Source organism: Chiloscyllium punctatum, chromosome 18 (genome assembly GCF_047496795.1).
Source record: "Chiloscyllium punctatum isolate Juve2018m chromosome 18, sChiPun1.3, whole genome shotgun sequence".
NCBI classification, from domain to species: Eukaryota; Metazoa; Chordata; class Chondrichthyes; order Orectolobiformes; family Hemiscylliidae; genus Chiloscyllium; species Chiloscyllium punctatum.
The window spans coordinates 85,303,403-85,319,621 of NC_092756.1; the positions used below are offsets into that span (position 1 = coordinate 85,303,403).

The 16,219-nt window shown below is 47.5% G+C and overlaps 1 protein-coding gene across 1 annotated transcript in view; it reads left to right on the top strand.

Moving 5' to 3' along the window:
• The window catches only part of LOC140489276 (beta-1,3-N-acetylglucosaminyltransferase lunatic fringe-like), a 54,149-nt gene extending 38,385 nt beyond the window's left edge, over positions 1 to 15,764 (top strand). Inside the window, exons 5-8 of the mRNA XM_072588647.1 lie at positions 4,717 to 4,802; positions 8,096 to 8,261; positions 11,330 to 11,415; positions 15,184 to 15,764. Of these exons, the coding sequence (XP_072444748.1) occupies positions 4,717 to 4,802; positions 8,096 to 8,261; positions 11,330 to 11,415; positions 15,184 to 15,235 (390 nt within the window). The 3' untranslated portion in view covers positions 15,236 to 15,764. The remainder of the gene's footprint in view (positions 1 to 4,716; positions 4,803 to 8,095; positions 8,262 to 11,329; positions 11,416 to 15,183) is intronic.
• The last annotated feature ends 455 nt before the right edge of the window (positions 15,765 to 16,219 follow it).

The following is a 16,219-nucleotide window of genomic DNA, read 5'->3' on the forward strand; positions in this document are numbered from 1 at the left end:
AGATAGTTATTGAGCAGAATGGTACAGAGCAGAAGGAGGCCATTTGGCCAGTCATGCCCGTACTGGCTCTCCTATTTTTCACACACAATTGTTGAAAACCTTTGTCTGGTTCCATTTTGAAAGGCACAACTGAATCTATTTCAGCCAGCCCCTTCTTATTTATGAAAGGTTATTGGGCGTTAGGAAGACGCTCCGTCATTGGTTTGTTACATGTTGGAGTGCTCTTCAGAAAATGATGCTTTTTTGTGGTCAGAGTCTCACAGAACGGAAACAGACCCTTCGGTTCGACCAGTCCATGCTGACCATAATCCCAAACTGAACTTGCCCCACCTGCCTGCTCCTGGCTCATACCCCTCCAAACCTTTCCTATTCATGTGTCGATCCAAAACGTTGTAATTGTACCTGCGTCCACCCCTTCCTCAGGCAGTTCATTCCACAATAGAGGGGGATGTTAAAGGGGGCACATTGCAGTGGAGATAACTGGCTTTATTCTTACAGTACCCCGTAGAGTTTGTGCTAATATCCATGATTTACAGCAACCTGGTCTAATTAGCAGGACTCCTGGACTGGAGTCAAAAGACTGTCCCTTTATGCCTTATTCCTGGATAATCCTGGGTTACACTCTTGGCCTGTACCAAACTGCAGGATTGAGGGAATGTTGCAGCGTCATTGCCCCACTTTCATACTCTGGAGATCGTTAATGTTAAAAGTGAAGAACAGGTTCACAAGAGGCACATGCTTCTGGCTAGGCCCAGCATTTATTGCCTGTCCCTTGTTGCCCCCATGAGGGGGTGAGCTGCCTCCTTGAACCGCTGCAGTCCCACCTTCTGAGAGTTGACCCACAATGCCCTCGGGGAGGGACTTCCAGGATTTTGACCCAGCCACACTGAAGGAGCGATGGTATATTTCCAGGTCAGGACAGTGATTGGCTTGGGAGGGGAACTTGTGGATAGTGATCTTCCCCTGTTTCTGCTCTCCCTGTCTTTCCGGGTGGAAATGGTCATTAAAATTGGAGTGTACTGCTGAAGGAGGTTTTGGTGGTTAAAGGAAATTGTTCACGGACAATGGGTTTTGCTGGCTAGGCCATTTCTAACTGCCCTTGAGGTAGTGGAGGGCTGCTACCTTGAATCAAAGCAGTCCATGTGCCACAGGAAATCTCAGAGTGCTTTTAGAGGGGGATGTTCCTGGGGTTTGACCCAGCAATACCAGTCCAGGCTATTGCAACCCCTCCCTGTGGACAAACAGCCAGCCTTTTGTCCTTATGTTCATTTTAGAGATGTGGGTGTCTCTGGCTAGCTCAGGATTATTACCCGTTCCTAAATGCCTTGGAGAAGGCAGAGGGGAGATGCCGCGTTGAACCACTGCTGTCCATCTGAGCAGGTTGACCCCCAATGCCCTGAGGGAGGGAATTCAGGATTGTGACCCAGTAACAGTGAAGGAACGGTGATACATTTCCAAGTCAGGATGGGGAGTGACTTTGAGCAGAACTTGTAGGGGGTGGTGTTCCCATGTATCTGCTGCCCTTGTCCTTCTAGACAGTAGAGCTCTGAGTTTGAAAGGTGCTGTTGAAGGAGCCTTGGTGAATTTCTGCAGAGCATCTTGTAAGTGGTACACACTGCTGCTGCTGAGCGTTGGTGGTGGAGGGAGTGAATCTTCTGAATGTGGTGCCAATCAAGTGGGCTGCTTTGTCCTGGATGGTCCCAAGCTTCTTGAGTGTTGTTGGAGCTGCATTTATCCAGGGCAAGTGGGGAGTATTCCATCACACTCCTGACTTGTGCCTTGTAGATGGTGGACAGGCTTTGGGGAGGTGAGTTCCTGACTGCAGAATTCAGTCTCTCACTTGCTGTTGCAGCCACTGTGTTTATGTCGTAATTTGTTGGATTGTTGGAAGTTCTTCTATTGTTTGGACAACATTTTGCCTTCAATCATAAAAGCGTTGCCAGTAATTCCCTCACTGGGATTAAATTTTGTGGTCACTGATATTTCGATGAATAGCTCTTTGTGTTTCTCAACAATGTGTTATCACAGCCTCTGACTGCAGAAAGAAAAACATTCTAGAGAGAAAACACCTCCAGTAGGTGTTCAGGTAGAGCTAACAGAGAGACTTGCATTTACATAGCACCTCTTAGTGTCAGAATGACCCTAAGCATCCTGCAGCCAATGAAGTGTTTTTGAAGTGTTGTTGCTGCTATAATGTAGGAGACGCTTCTGTACATAGGTGCACAGCATGATCCCACAAACAGTGCTCGAACAGTGGCCGGATAGTTATCGTTTTTTCCTTACCTTGATCTAAATATTGGCCAGGATAGTGACTCCTCCTCCGAGGCAGTGCTGTGAAGTCTTGCATTTATTCATGGGACACGAGCCAGCGTTTATCGTTAACTGTTCTGAAGAAGGGTCATTGGACCCGAAACATCGACTCTGTTTCTCTCTCTGTTGCTGCTGCCAGATCTGCTGAGTTTCTCAAGCAACTTTCTGATTTAGTTCCAATATTTATTGTTGGTTCCCTTGTCGTCCTTGAGAAGGTGGTGCCTTGAACTGCTGCAGTCTATGTTGTAGACACACACCCGTGTGCTCCATCCATGTGGGACAACTGTATTTAGGTGGCACGGTGGCTCAGTGGTTAGCACTGCTGCCTCACAGTCCCAGGGACCCGGGTTTGATTCCAGTCTCGGGCGACTGTCTGTGCGGAGTTTGCACATTCTCCCCGTATCTGTGTGGGTTTCCTCTGGGTGCTCCGGTTTCCTCCCACAGTCCACAGGTATTTAGGTTAGTTGGATTGGCTGTGGGAAATTACCCTAGAGATGTGCAGGCTAGGTGGATTAGCTACAGTAAATATGAGTTTTGGAGATAAAGTAGGGGAGTGGGTTTGGGTGGGATGCTCTTTGGAGGGTTGGTACAGACCCAATGGGCCGAATGGCCTCTTTGTGCACTGTAGGGGTTCCATGATTTAAAGTCTCACCCAAAAGATAGTGTCTCATTACTGCACTGGAGAACCATCTGAAATTGTTTAGGTTTCTAGCCAGGGACTCCAATTTGCCACCTTCACCCTCCTGAAGTGGGTAGTGCCAGCTGGGATTTCTATACCCTTGGTGGAAATGGCGGCTGATTTTCCTGTCCCATGTCCAGGACCATTGTGGAAAATTGATGCCCCCTCACCATGCTGAGCAGCTCAAATTCCACCTTGTGGTCATGGTGACCTTGGTCACAAAGATTTGATGTTCTGTGACATTGTAGATGTGGTCACTGTTGAATGGTGGAATGGTGGTACCTGTTCAAGGTGACTTGAAGCTTTTTACCCTTTAGTCTCCCCTGGGATGTTGGCTTCAAGGCATTTATTAGCCATCCCTAATTGCCCTTGAACCGTGTGGTTTGCTCAGGCCCACACAGAGAACCATAGGATCCCTACAGAATGGAAACAGGCCCTTCAGCCCAACAAGTCCACACTGACCCTTTGAAGAGTAGCCCACCCAGACCCATTCCCCTACCCTATATTTACCCCTGACTAATGCACGTAACCTACACATCCCTGAACACTATGGGCAATTTTCCATGGCCAATTCACCCTAACCTGCACATCTTTGGACTGTGGGGAAAACTGAAGCCAGCTTTCACAGAGAGTCATAGGGAACGGAAACAGACCCTTCGGTCCAACTCGTCCATGCTGGCCAGATGTCCCAAACTAAACTAGTCCCATTTGCCTGTGTTTGGCCCATATTCTGCTAAACCCCTTCTGTTCATCTACCTGTCCAAATGTCTTTTTAAATGTTGTAGCTGGACGTGCATCCATCACTTTCTCTGGCAGTTGATTTCCACATACGAGCCCCACTCTGTGCAAAAAAGTTGTCTCTCGGGTCCCTTTTAAATCTATTGCCTCTCACCTTAAACCTATGCCCTCTAGTTTTGGAGTCCCCTATCCTGGGGAAACGATGTTTTCTGTTTGCCTTATCTATGCTCCTCATGATTTTATAAACATTTATTTACAAGGTCAATCCTTGACCTCCTAGACTCAGCGAGAAAAGTCCCAGCCTCTCCTAATAACACTCTCTCCAATCCCAGTTGCTTCCTTGTAAATCATTTCTGCACCATCTGCAATTTAATCATATCCTTTCTTTAGCAGGGCAATGAGCCAGATGGGATTTTAAAAAAAAAACAATCAATGGTGGTTTCATCGCTGAGAGGGGCAGCTTCCCAGACTAACTGATTTTAAATTGCACTGTGTCCATAATGGGATTTGAATCATTGGGCCTCTGCATAACAAGCCCAGGGACTTTACCACTGTACCATGAATGGGAACGCCTCCCTTTTCTGTTAGAAAGCAGAACATAAGTCTGGAGGTGACTGGGGGCAGCACGGTGGCTCAGAGGTTAGCACTGCTGCCTCACAGCGCCAGGGACCTGGGTTCGATTCCAGCCTTGGGTGACTGTCAGTGTGGAGTTACGCACTGTCTGCGTGGGTTTCCTCCAAGTGCTCTAGTTTCCTCCCACAATCCGGTTAGGGTGGATTGGCCATGCTAAATTGTCCCATAGTGTCCAGGGATGTGTAGGTTAGGTGCATTAATCGGGGTAATGTAGAGTAATAGGGTCGAGGAATGAGTCACTCTTCAGAGGGTTGGTGTGGACTTGTTGGGCCAAATGGCCTGTTTCCACACTGCAGGGATTCTATGAATAAAAAAAAGTGTGACAAGGAATGATGATTTGACCTTAATGTTTGCAGAAATCTGTCTTCTTCTGGTTCGCCACTGGAGGCGCTGGGTTTTGTATTAACCGAGGATTGGCGCTGAAGATGGCACCGTGGGCAAGGTAGGCATTTCAACTACAGGTTATTATGAAGAGGGCGTGTGGGATTTTAACGGGACTGAATTCTTATCACCTTGCTGTTTTGAGCACTCTCTCATTCCCCAAGCTCTGCCACCATTCTGGTTTAATGTCCGACTTTGTCTGATCTTCTCGATTGAGAATGTGACATCCATCTTCCTCTCCTTTGATTGAGAAAATCACGATGAAGACCTGACTACGATTAAAGCTTGATAAGGTCAGGGAGGGGAAGCAGGCATTTTCTCGCCATGTCACCAACTCTCTCGATTGGTCTGGAGTCTCCAACGTTCCCAGATTAGTCTCTGGGAAGTTTGTGGGAGCAACACTTGGGGGAGAAAAACCGTGGGTCCCGTAATGAAAAGAAAACCTTTTGATTTACTTTTATTTAAGGGTTTACTTGGCTGTGGAGAGACAGTTTATTGAGAGGATGGACTCAGTGAAACAATGGCAACAGTGAGGGGTGTGGCCATTGGGAGAAAAAGGTCATGTGATGAAACCTTCTGGATTTTTTTCCCAAACAGGGTTCACCCTGTCATGGACATGGGGCTGTGAAATTTGTCAGTTGAGGCTACCATATCCACATGTACCAGCAGAGGGAGTCTGTTGGGGAAGTGATCATTGTTGCAGTTCTCATTTTCAATGACTCTGGCTGAATAAAGAACTTCTCTGTGTCAAGAACTTCTGGGGCAGTGCGAATGTTTAGTTTTATAAGGCTGGGTATTTGCAGAGGAAGGATTGAACTCGGGGACGGAAAGAGACAAGTAGTTCTGGCTGTGGTATAAGAAACCTCCACCAGAATATTTCATTCAGATACAGGTGGGGTACACTGACACCCAGGACTAGACTGAGGGAGGGAGAGGGTGTGATAGAGTCACAGAAATGTACAGCACAGAAACAGACCCTTCAGTCCAACTCTTCCATGCTGACCAAATTTCCTAACCTAATCTTGTTCCATTTGCCATCACCCAGCCCATATCCCTCCATATACCCATCCAGATGCCTTTTAAATACTGTAATTGTACCAGCCTCCACCACTTCCTCTGGCAGCTCATTCCATGCACGCACCACTCTCTGTGACAAAATTGTCCCTTTTAAATTTTTCCCCTCTCACCGTAAACCTATGCCCTCTAGTTCTGGACTCTTTCCGCCCCCCCCCCCCCCCCCCCCCCCCCACCTGCAGGAAAAAGTCAGTGTCTATTTATCCTATCCATGCCCCTCATGATTTTATAAACTTCTAAAAGGTCACCCCTCAGCCTCCGATGCTCCAAGGAAACCAGCCCCAGCCTCTTCAGCTTCTCCCCATAGTTCAAACCCTTCAATCCTGGCAAAGAGAAAGGGAGAGGGAGAGGGAGAGAGGCAGGAGGTAGAGATGGAAAGGGAGTGATAGGGAGATTGGGAGTGGTGGAGATTGGGAGAGGGGTAGGGGGAGAGATGGAGAGACAGTGATACAGAGATTGGGAGAGGGGGTGATAACCTGAGAGATTAAGAAATGGAAGAGACTTGGGGAGAGATCGAGGTGGGGAGAGGAGGAGTGATAGAGTGATAGAGAGATGGAGAGATTGAAAGAGGAAGCTGGGTGGGGGAGAGATGGATGGGTGAGAGGAGAGAGGGAGTGATTGGAAGATAGAAAGATTTGAGAGAGGGAGAGGGGTAGGGGAGTGATGGATCGGACAGAGGGGGAGAAGATATGGGGGGTAGCCAGTGAGCGTTAGGAGGAGGGTTATGGGGGGAGGGAGAGAGAGGTGTGGTATGGTGGTGGGGGAGGGAGCAGGAGGTGGTGAAAGAGGAAAGAATAGACCCTTCAGTCCAACTCGTCCATGCTGACCAAATGTCCTAATCTAATCTTGTTCCATTTGCCAGCACTTGGCCCATATCCCTCCAAACCCTTTATATACCCATCCAGATGCCAATTTTCCCATCCTGTCAAGAGAGGAGTGTAAAAGGGAAACTATTAGGTGAGTTGGCCTTAGAGAATGCCCTCTCCCCATAGAATTCTGGGGGAGAAGGTCTATTAGAAACTTCCTCACCTTACCAGCCACTGAAAGGCCTCCATTCACCACCTTCCAGATCTATCCGCCTTCCTTACAGCTGGGAAAAATGATGGGTTTCCCAGCTGTGTAACCAGGACGATGGTCCTAATGGGTTTGAGATGGCCCTCCGCTTGCCCCAGTCCAGGGGCATTCAGAGACATGGGGCAGAAGGATGACCCCCTGCAAGGCAACTCTTTGCCTTTACCTCTGATTCCCACTCCCTTGTCCCCTCCCTGCGATACCCCACCTCCCGAGAAACCAAAGACGAAATAGCTGCCTCCTTGCCTTTGGATTCACCAGTGAGTGGGCCGTAACCGAGATGGTGATGAAGAAAGTGCTAGCCTCTGACTGAGCTGAGACACTGTGGTTGAGGTCCATGATTGGCTGAGAAGCTTGGCCGTTCAGTTCCTAACAACCACTGCCCCACAACTACAGGCAACCGAGAGCTGTGATCCTCTGACAGTCCCACTGTCAGACACAGAACTGGACAGTGAGGACCCTTGCCTTGGCTCAATGACACCAGAGCGGGCAAATGACCCCAGGGAGGAGCTGGATAGCTACCTCAGCCCAGCGAAGGTCCAGCAGTTCGTGCTTACCTTGGGGATGTAGACAAGCCACCCCAGAGACGGGACAGTCAAATGGACAATGGGAACCCCATAAACTGGGGGTTAAAGAAGTTTCATTTGCTTTCATATAACAGGGCACCCACTCAGTAGGTGTGTTCCGCTGAAGCCACAGCTAAATACTAAGAGACTGGATAGTTAATAAAGGTAACTGTTAATAGGATAACTGTGAATTCGATTAATTCAATTTGTTCTTTGTAATGTTAAGACATGCAATGTATATAACTATGAACAACATGGAAAATTGTACAAGTACCAGAGATTTATTTACATGAATAAAGTATATTTTGAAATAAAAAAAACAATCTTATTGGACACATGATACGGGCAAACTTTGTTGGCTGTGTTGGCACTGAACACACCCATCCCCATAAATTAGACTCAAAAAAACGAACATCCTAACCAACCGAACAATACGCACACAGACTGACTGACGCACGCACACACGCAGACTGACGCAAACATATATTGATATACACACAGACAGGCACACACACACACAAACTACTACATAACACATGCCAGTTAATGACATAAATTTATCCCATTGTGTTGTGGTAATTATGATGAAGTGTTGTAAAGAACTTGCATTTTAAATCTAAGACATGATTTATTTTACAATTAGCAATGGAAATTTTATGAACACAGCAGAGAGGATCCGTCTCCCTGATGACTGCACCATTGGGTATATCATTGAGGCCATCCTGGGTGTGAATCTAATCCGCAGTCCACTCTTCCACTCCCACCTCGAGAACCTGCAGTTGGTTTCCAAATCCCACATTCAAAGTCAGGTATGGTCTCCGATGTTCTGCTGGTGGAATCCCACCCACACTGACCAGGTTCACTGTCGTACACTCAATTGGACAGAATACAGCTGTTTTTTTTTAACCCTGTGCTTTTGGCGGACTGATGATGCACTGGAATGGTTGAATGGTGATTCCTCAAAGTAGACCACGATTTAATAAGTTTGCAGATGACACCAAAATAGGTTGTATAGTGGACAGTGAAGAAGGTTACCTCAGAATACACTGGGATCTAGATCAGCTGGGCCAATGGGCCGAAGGGTTGGCTGATGGGGTTTAAATCGGATAAATGCAAGGTGTTGCATTTTGATAAGACGATTAGGACTTGTATAGTTAATGATAGGGCCTTGGGGAGTGTTGTCGAACAGAGAGACCTAGGGAGTGCACATACATAGTTCCTTGAAAGTGACATGACAGATAAGGCAGGTTAGTGAGGAAGGTGAAAACAATGGCTGCAGATGCTGGAAACCAGATTCTGCATTAGTGTTGCTGGAAGAGCACAGCAGTTCAGGCAGCACCCGAGGAGCAGAAACATGTCAGGTAAGCCAGGTTAGTGAGGAAGGTGTTTGCCACACTTGCCTTCATTGATCAGCGCATTGGGTATAGGAGTTGGAACATCACTTTGCAAGTGCACAGGACATTGGTGAGGCCATTTACGGAGTGCCGTGTCCCGTTTTGGTCACCCTGATCTCAGAAGGATATTATTAAATTGGAGAGGGTCCAGAAAACATTTCCGAGGACGTTACTGGGAATAGAAGATTTGACTTATAAGGAGAGGCTGGACCTTTACCCCTCGGACATTGGGAGTCTGCCCTTATAGAGGTTTATAAAATCATGAGGGGCATGGATAGGGTGAATGGGCAAGATTTTTTTCTCCAAGGTAGGGGAGCCCAAAAACCAAAGGGTATAGTTTTAGGGTGAGAGGGAAAGGTTTAAAAGCAATCTAAGGGTGATTCTCACACAGAGGGTAGTACGTGTATGGAATGAGCTGCCAGAGGAAGTGGTGGAGGCTGGTACAATTACAACATTTAAAAGAGATTTGGACAGGTACATGGGCAGGAAAGATTGAGAGGGATTTGGAACAAATCCTGGCAAATGGGACTAATTCAATTTGAGAAATCTGGTCGGCATGGACAGTTTGGACTGAAGGAACCGTTTCCGGCTGTATGACTCTATGATTGATCCTTGTATATTGCATTGCTTTGGATCTACAGCACAGAAAGAGGACATTCGGCCTGGTCTGTGCTGGGGTTGATGCTTCACATTTGTCATCCGTCTTTATCTATCCCTGTTGGCAAATGTGACTCTTCTTTGGAATTCTTTTGAGGCTGAGCGGTACCCGACTTGAAACATCAACTCCCTCTGTTTCCAAGGGATACGGGGGAAGTGGGAGGTGATGGCTCAGTGCTATTGTCATTAGACTGTTAATCCAGAGACCCATGTGGGGACGTGGGTTCGAACCATGCCACAGCTGTTTGGTGGAATTTGAATCCAATAATCGAAATGAAAATATAGGAATTAAATGTCTAATGATGACCTTGAAACGATTGTTGTAAAACCACATCTAGGCTTCTTTTAGGGGAGGAAGCTGGTTTGGCCTACGTGCGACTCCAGACCCACAGCAATGTGGTTCGCTCCTGACTGCTCTCTGGACAATTCGAGGATTGGCAAGAAATGCTGGCCTAGCCAGCAAAGACCACACCCCATCAGCAAATAAAAAAAAATGGCACTCAGGTAGAAAATTGACTTAAATAGCAGAGCCAGCTCAAGGGCCTAAATAGCCTAATTCCACCCTCTCTCCTTTTTGTTCAAAATGAGTCTGAGGGCTGGGCTGAAGGATAGGCTGAGGTTGGGGCTGAAGGGTCTGAGGGCTCAGCAGGGGTGGGGCTGGAGGCTCGGCAGGGGGCGGGGCTGGGGGGTCTGGAGGGTCTGTGGGATAGGCTGAGGTTGGGGCTGGAGGGGCTGTGGGCTAGGCTGAGGTTAGGGCTGGAGGATAGGCTGAGGTTGGGGCTGAAGGATCTGAAGGATAGGCTGAGGTTGGGGCTGGAGGGTCTGAAGGATAGGCTGAGGTTGGGGCTGAAGGGTCTGCAATAGGCTGAGGTTGGTTTGAACCTCTTGATTTGATTTGATTTATTATTGTTATGTGTACCTGGGTACAGTGAAAAGTTTTGTTCTGTGTGCAGTGCAGGCAGATCATAGCATAAAAGTACATTAGGTTGATAGAACAGAGTGAGGAATAGTGTTAGAGCTGCAGAGAAGGTGTACAGAGAGTGAGATCGACATTAGATTTAAAATGTGAATGGTCCATTCAGCAGTCTAATAACAGCGGGGAAGAAGCTGCTCTTGCGCCTGTTGGTATGTGAGTTTTAACGTTTGTATCTTCTGCCCAATGGAAGAGGCTGGAAGGGATGTGGGAGGGGTCTCTGATGGCTGCCTCCCCGAGGAAGTGGGAAGTGTAGATGGAGTCAGTGGATGGAAGGTTGGTTTGTGTGATGGTCTGGGTTCACAACTCTCTGTAGTTTCTAATGGTCCTGGCCAGAGCAGTTGCTGTGCCAAGCCGTGATGTATCCAGATAGGATGCTTGCTCCTGGTCCTTTATAAAAATTGATGAGAGTCTTTATGGACTTGCCGAATTTGTTTAGCCCCTCGAGGAAGTAGAGGAATTGCTGCGCTTTGTTGACCGTAGCGTTAACGTGTGTGGACCAGACAGATTGTTGGTGATGGTCACTTCCAGGAACTTGATGCTCTCCACCATCTCCACCTCTGCACCACTGATACAGAAAGGGGCGTGCCCTTCACTCCACTTCCTGAAGTCAATGACCAGCTCCTTCGTTTTGTTGACATTGAGGGAGAGATTGTTATCTTTATGCCACACCGCTAAGCACTCTATCTCCTCCCTATACTCCGTCCCGTCCTTGTTTGATGTGAGCTATGAGTGTGTAAATAAATGGTCGCAGATCACGGGTCTTGAAGCAATTTAACGTGTTATGGGGTTTAGCACCGAGGACAATTTAACAGCTAACAAATCGAACTAAAGTCTAAATGATTGTTTCCAGGTCACTCTAAGTTATGGAACCTTTGAGAACAAGCAGAATATCATCGAGATGAAAGGAGCATTTTCGGTAGCTGAAGACCCTTCCAGGTATGTTGCAACCCATTGGTGCTCTGATTTGAATCATGGGAGATTTGGTAAGCTAAGACCGAATCTGATCTTCTCACTGTGGGAGATTGTATCGAATCCTTTGGCTCATCTCATGATATCTGAGGCTGCAGCTTTGCTCCGTCATCACTGGGTTATCGAGTCCCCATCTGTTTGGGGGAGGGGAGAATCATAGAATCCTTGCAGTGAGGAAAGAGGCCATGTGGCCCATCAAGTCTGCACTGACCCTCCGATGAGCATCCTGCCCACCCTGTCCCTGTAACCCTACATTTCCCATGGCTCACCCACCTTGCCTCCACACTATGGGTAATTTGGCACGGCCTAACCTGCATATCTTTGGACTGTGGGAGGAAACCCATGCAGACATGGGGGGGATTGTGCAAACTCAACACAGACAGTTGCCCGAGGGTGGAATTGAACCTGTATCCCTGGCGCCATGAGGTAGCAGTGCTAACCACTGAGCCACCGGGCCGTCCTAATGAAGAGCCTCTAGTTGTCATTCCTTCCACCATTGGCACAGAGGCAGCAGTGTGTACCATCTCAAAGATGCACTGCCGCAACTTATTGTATCCGCAGCACCTTGCATCTAGATGAACAACAGATGCATGGGAACACCACTCCTTGGAAGTTCCCCTCCAAGCCATTCCCTACCCTGACTTAGAAGTGAATCACTGATCCTTCACTGTTACTGGGTCACAATCCTGGAATTCCCTCCCTCAGAGCATTGTTGGTCAACCTGCTCCAATGGACAGCAGCGGTCCAAATGAGGCATCTCCCCACTACCTTCTCCAAGACATTTAGGAATGGGCAATAAATCCTGAACTAGCCAGACACACTCATCCCTAGAAAGAACTTAAGAAAAAAGACTAGCTGTTTCTCCGCAGGGAGGTGAAGTGATGGCCTAGATTGGTATTGCTGGACTGTTAATCCAGAGACTCAGCTCATGGCCTGGGAAGCTGGGTTCGAATCCCGTCACGGCAGATGGTGGGATCTGAAGTCAATGAAGAATCTGGAATTAAGAGTCTAATGATGAGCAGGAATCGATTGTCAGGAAAACCCATCTGGTTCACCAATGTCTTTTAGGGAAGGAAACTGCCATCCTTACCTGGTCTGGCCTACATGTGACTCCAGAACCACAGCAATGTGGTTGACTCTTAACTGCCCTCTGGACAATTAGGGATAGGCAATAAACGATAGTCTAGCCAGCGACGCCCACATCCTGAGAATGAATAAAAGAAAAAACTTACAGCTATTCCCAAACCACTCCTGCATGGAGTAAAATTAAAATTCCGGGGTAAGGTTGCTTGGAGACATTTGAAGCAAGGACCAATATTTTAAATTTGAGGCATGCTTCACCAGGAACTCAAGGGGAAAAATAAAAGTTAAAAATAGTTAATGTTTGGAAGTCAGTGTACCTCCATTTTGAAGTATGCAGGATGAGTGTGTTTTATTTTCCAGTTTTACTGGATTTTCTTTGAAGTGTCGACACAGGAGTGATGGGCGAATGTGAGTGGCTATTAAAGTTATTGATTATCTTATGTTTACAGGGGTGGAAGGTGAAAGGTCAGGAGGCGGCTTCTGGAATATATTTGAGGCCTAAAGTGAGGCCTACAGCAGGCCTCTGTAATGTTGCTCTTTGGGTTATGGGAGACAAACTAAACACAATAGAAGAGAAAGTTAGGGACCACAACTGTCCTTTAAAAGATCCAGAACCAGGTTTTACATCGAGACAGGAGTGTAGCATACCACTCAGTGGTGCTGATTCCCTGGCCTGCCGAGTTAATGAGGGCACCTTGAGATTGATTTGCTTCCACTGTCACTTCATTAATAATCATTATCTCAACATTGTCTTGCCATCAGAAGGTGAAAAAAGACAATAACATTCAGATTAGAAGCTCTCATGCTTTTAGATTGCCATTAAATAATTGCAATTAATACTCAGAGGAGTTAATACTCTGATAAACATTTGATCTCTATCTGACCTCTCTTGAAGTGTGTGTGTGTGTGTGTGTCGATGACCGAGCGTGTATGTATATGTTTGTGTGTGTTCACCTATGTGTACATATGGCTGTGTGTTTGTGTGTATTTACCTTTGTAGGTATGTGTGTAGATTTGTATATATTACACACATGTACACATGTCTATACGTGTGTATATTTTGCACACCTGTGTATACATTGCTGCATTTATGTATAATACATATGTATGTGCATGTGTATACATCTTTACGTGTATATAACTGCATCTGAGAGGATGCTGCATGGATCTGTCCCTGGGGGGGCTGCTGGGCCTGTCTATGGGAGCTGCTGGGTCTGTCCCTTGGAGCTACTGGTCTGTAGCATGATGTGCTGCAGCCTCTGGGCAACGAAGGCCATTCTGTCCCACCGACCTGCCTGCTGCTCCTATCCCTCCCTGTGCATGTAGATGAACTTCTTGATTGCTGACACCACCGGGCCCCCTCCTGCCTGGTCTCTGGCGGCCCTCAGAGTGCTGATGGCCTGGGGCACGTCTCCCTTGGGTGCTCCCCAGCTGTGGTCCCACACTCTTGTGACTAACATCCTCCACACCCTCTCCCCCCCCACCCGCAGGTGTAAGAGCTGGTGCAGGAGGCAGCTTTGCTGATTCTGCCCCCGGAGGCCTCTGTATTCCTCCTCCTCCTCCTCCTCCTCCTCCTCCTCCTCCTTTCCCCCCCCCACCCCCCCCCGAGGTGCTGGGTGCTCCCCCACAGAGGTGGCGGTACCACCAGCAGAACAGTAGAGAGAGGGGGCGGGTGTCTCTGTGTCCCTACAAGAGGGCCTCCTTGCCTTTCCCAGTGAGGGTCAATGTGAGACAGTGAGGAGGTAGTGTCCCCTCTCTTCCCCCCCCCCCCCCACTGCCTGCCCTTATTGAGGGGCAATTTTCACCTGGAATGTAAAAACTCGAGGGATTGAGCGAGGTGTTGGTGCTGCTGATGTGTCCCGAGGGAGTGAGCAGGCAGTGTGCCAGCGATGCTGGTTTTCCGATGGGTATCCGGTGTTTGGGAACGGTGCATGGAGTGATGGAGCTAGTCCTGGGAATTAGGAGGCTAGCGTGGTGTGCCAAGCTTGGTACAGTATTACAAGAAATCTCACTGGGCCTCATGGTGGAAAGCATAGATGCAATTGGCCAAAAAAACCCCCACAGCTTACAGCCCATTGTTTGTCAAAATTGTCTTTTATTGATTCATGAGAAAAGTGTTGGAGATGAGACAGTTGTTGAAAAACAAGCAAGGGTGAATGCATACGTGTGTGTAGATGTGTGTGGTTGATTGTATGGTCACGTACACATATGTGCATGTGTATTTGTGTGTACGTGTCTGTGTGTGTGTATGAATGTGAGTGTACCTCTGTGTCTGACTCTACATGCATGTGAGTGTGTGAACACGTGTGGGTGAGTGTGAGCGTGTGTGGAGAGGCGTATGGGTGAGGGGAGGCATGTGTGTGGATGAGGGGTGGCCCGTGTGCAAGTGCGAATATGCACTGAGTGTGTGTGTGGGCTCCCTGGGACACAGGGAGAGGGGGAACCTGCCCATGCTGTGCACAACTGACCCAGTGGCGCTCCATGTGTGCTGCAAACCAGTTGCAGTGCCACCTGGTGCTGTCTGTAAGAAACTGCAGCAGGAAGCCATTGTTACCTCAGGTGAGTGGGGGTGTGGGATCCAAACATGAGGATCAAGCTACCATCCTTCCAAAAAATAACAACCAACTCTTTTTTTTTAAATGTCTTCTCAAGATTCAAGTCCATTCACTGTCTACTTTACCCAGACACGCCTTGGTGCCCTTAGAAGAGCAGCCCTGACCTCTGTCACTGTCAGGTTTAAAGGTTACTGTGACACAGAGGTCACCGCTGCCAACTCTGCACTTTCTGAAAGCACTTTGGGCCAATTGGCTTGACAGAGAAAAATGGAGTTAACTTTCTTAAAAAGAATAAGTAGACCATGAATGAAGGAGAACAGAAAATCAAAGAGGACTGAGCTGGGCAATCATTGCTGGAATGATGGTGAAGAAAATGGCCGCCCTCCCAATGGTTCACACAAGTGAAGGAGATGACATTTAGCACCAAACTTCGACTGGACCCTTGATCAGGGATTATTTTAAGAGAAATTAATTTTAAAGGATATATTTTCTTACTTTTTCATTCCTTGAAAGAGAACTCTGACTGAGCACCTACCAGGTACCATGTGTACAATAATGATAATTGCCTTGTTTGGTGGCCGAGGGAATTTCTCTGAAGAATCCTTGTACGTTCAATAAAAGCAGTGCAAAGGAAAACAGTTTACTGATCGGTCGCTTCCTGACTGCAAGTTTAAACAATTCTGTTCATGTTTATTTTCTATAAAAAAATGTTGTTAATATAAAGAAAAAAACAAAGTAAAGAGTTCTAGTTTTCATGATGTTTGTGTTCTGTGTTTTGTGCTGAAATTTGCATTGCTCTGAATATTTGTTTGGCTCAGAGTTGCTGTTTAGATTAGATTACTTACAGTGTGGAAACAGGCCCTTCAGCCCAACAGGTCCACACCGACCCGCCAAAGCGCAACCCACCCATTCCCCTACATTTACCCCTTACCTAACACTACGGGCAATTTAGCATGGCCAATTCACCCTAACCTGCACGTCTTTGGACTGTGGGAGGAAACCGGAGCACCTGGAGGAAACCCACGCAGACACTGGGAGAATGTGCAAACCCCACACAGTCAGTCGCCTGAGGCGGGAATTGAACCTGGGTCTCTGGCGCTGTGAGGCAGCAGTGCTAACCACTGTGTCACAGT